Source organism: Schistocerca nitens, chromosome 3 (genome assembly GCF_023898315.1).
Source record: "Schistocerca nitens isolate TAMUIC-IGC-003100 chromosome 3, iqSchNite1.1, whole genome shotgun sequence".
Lineage (NCBI taxonomy): Eukaryota > Metazoa > Arthropoda > Insecta > Orthoptera > Acrididae > Schistocerca > Schistocerca nitens.
In genome coordinates, this window is record NC_064616.1 from 317987500 (window position 1) to 317989741 (window position 2242).

Sequence of the window (2242 nt, forward strand, 5' to 3'; positions counted from 1 at the left end):
AGCAAGGATGCTGTGTTCTGCTTTTGTTGCAGACTTTTTTCGTCATCTACAGTAAAAATTGAAAAGAACGGTATAAGTGACTGGCGGCATCTTGCTTCGTATCTCGAAAGTCACGCGAAGTCTACCGAGCATTTGAATTCACATAAATAGTGGATCGTGTTTTCCGAGGGACTGAAAAAGTCACGAACTGTCGACGCCCATCATCAAAGGCTTCTGAATACTGAAAGCGAACATTGCGGAAATGTTCTTGAGCGCTTAATAGCAATAATTCATTTCCTTGGTCGGCAATGTCTGCCTTTTAGAGGAAGTACAGACACACTCTTTGAGCCTGACAACGGAAACTTCTTGAAACTCGTTGAATTATTCGGAAAATTCGACATTGTGATGATAGAGCACCTGCACAGAACAAAGCAAGGTGAGAACAAGGATCATCGTTATCTTGGAAAAGAAACACAGAATGAAATAATTCATTTTGTTGGATCATCTATAACCAACAACATTTTATTAATGATGAAATCTGCAAAGTATTACAGTATAATTCTGGACTGCACAACAGATATTTCAAAAGTTGAGCAGATGACAGTTGTGGTACGTTTCGTCCAGGAGACAAGACTCGACGGGGTATACGATGTCCGAATTCGGGAGCATTTCATGGGATTTCTTCCAGTGCCCGATTCTTCAAGCTCCATTTTGACGCAGGTCGTACTCAAGTTCTTGCAAGATAAAAAAATCCTATTGTGTAATATGAGAGGGCAAGGATACGACAATGGAGCAAACATGAAAGGAAAGAAGTCAGGTCTCCAGAAAAGAATTTCAGATATGAACAAGAGAGCATTTTATGTACCATGTAGCAGTCACTCATGGAATCTTGTTGTAAACGATGCCGCTATGTCTCCTAAATATGCTGTTTCTGTGTTTTCGGCAGTGAAAAGCTTATATGACGTCTTCTCGTCCTCGGTTCGACGTTGGGATGTCTTGAAGAAGTATCTGCCTAACCTGTCGCTGAAGCCACTGAGCGACACTAGGTTGGAAAGTCGCATCGATAGACTTACTCCCCTGAGGTTTCAAATTGGATGCGTTTATGATTCACTGGTTCAGATATCAGAAGAATTCGATGGCATGACCGCTCACGAAGCAACGTCACTTGCGAATGAAATAAAAAATTACACCTTTCTCACTTCTCTGTTAATCTGGTACGACGTTCTGCTTCATATCAGTGTAGTCAGCAAGACCCTCCAGACCATTGACATAAATGTTTCTGAGGCCGTAGAAGTTCTTGAAAAAAAGAAAGCATATTTTGAGACCTGCAGAACAGAAGAAAAGTTTGTGTCTTTCTTGACGGGTTCCAAAGAACTGGCTACAGAATTAGAGCTAGAAGATATAACATTACCACGGATAAGTGTTTCCTGGCGACGAAGTAAGAAGCCAATACACTTTACCTATGAAGGAAGGGATGAGACAATAGATGAGCCAACTAAACGTTACAAGAGTGAATTCTACTATTATCTTCTAGATATGGTAACCACATCTTTGGATGAGAAATTCGATCAACTGAAATCTCATTGTGATTATTTTGATTTTCGCTACGACATCGGCGAGCTGAAGAATCCACCTCCTGACAGCCTTGACACAAAGTGTAGAAACCTCGCAGCGATCTTACAAGATCATGAGTCAAGCGACATTGATGCACTAGAGTTGAGGGAAGAACTAAAAGAGCTTTCAACATTGGTGAAACCTGGAATAGGTCCAAGGGAGACTCTGAAGTTTGTAGGAAGACATAATTTTTTCCCTTATGTTAACATTGCTCTGAGAATTCTCCTAACACTCCCAGTGATAGTTGCGAGTGGAAAGAGGAGTTTCTCAAAACTGAAAATGATAAAGACATACCGATCAACAATGAGCCAAACTCGTTTGAATGATCTTGCAACAATATCGATAGACCACGAGCTTGCAGAGGACTTAAATTACACAGATCGTGTGAAAGAGTTTGCACAAGCAAAAGTCAGGATGGTTCGATTTGTCTAGTATTTTTTAAAATTTTTGTATTATGATCCGTGTCTTGGTTATTTACTGTGTTGTTTCTTATTTTGTTCAACATTAAATAGTTATTGTAAATATTATTGTTCAAACAAAATTATCGTTAAATTGTAAATATATTTTGTTTTCCGTTGAATACATTATCTGTTCACAACCATTGAAAACTGTTTGTTAACGTTAACTGTAAGTTCATGCTGCGCGGGAT

At 39.4% G+C, this 2242-nt stretch overlaps 1 protein-coding gene across 1 annotated transcript; it reads left to right on the forward strand.

The window, feature by feature from the left end:
* Positions 1-384: 384 nt before the first annotated feature.
* Positions 385-2025, forward strand: LOC126249209 (zinc finger MYM-type protein 1-like). Its single transcript, XM_049950863.1, has one exon. The coding sequence runs from the start codon at positions 385-387 to the stop codon at positions 2023-2025; it is 1641 nt and encodes a 546-aa protein (XP_049806820.1).
* Positions 2026-2242: the final 217 nt, after the last annotated feature.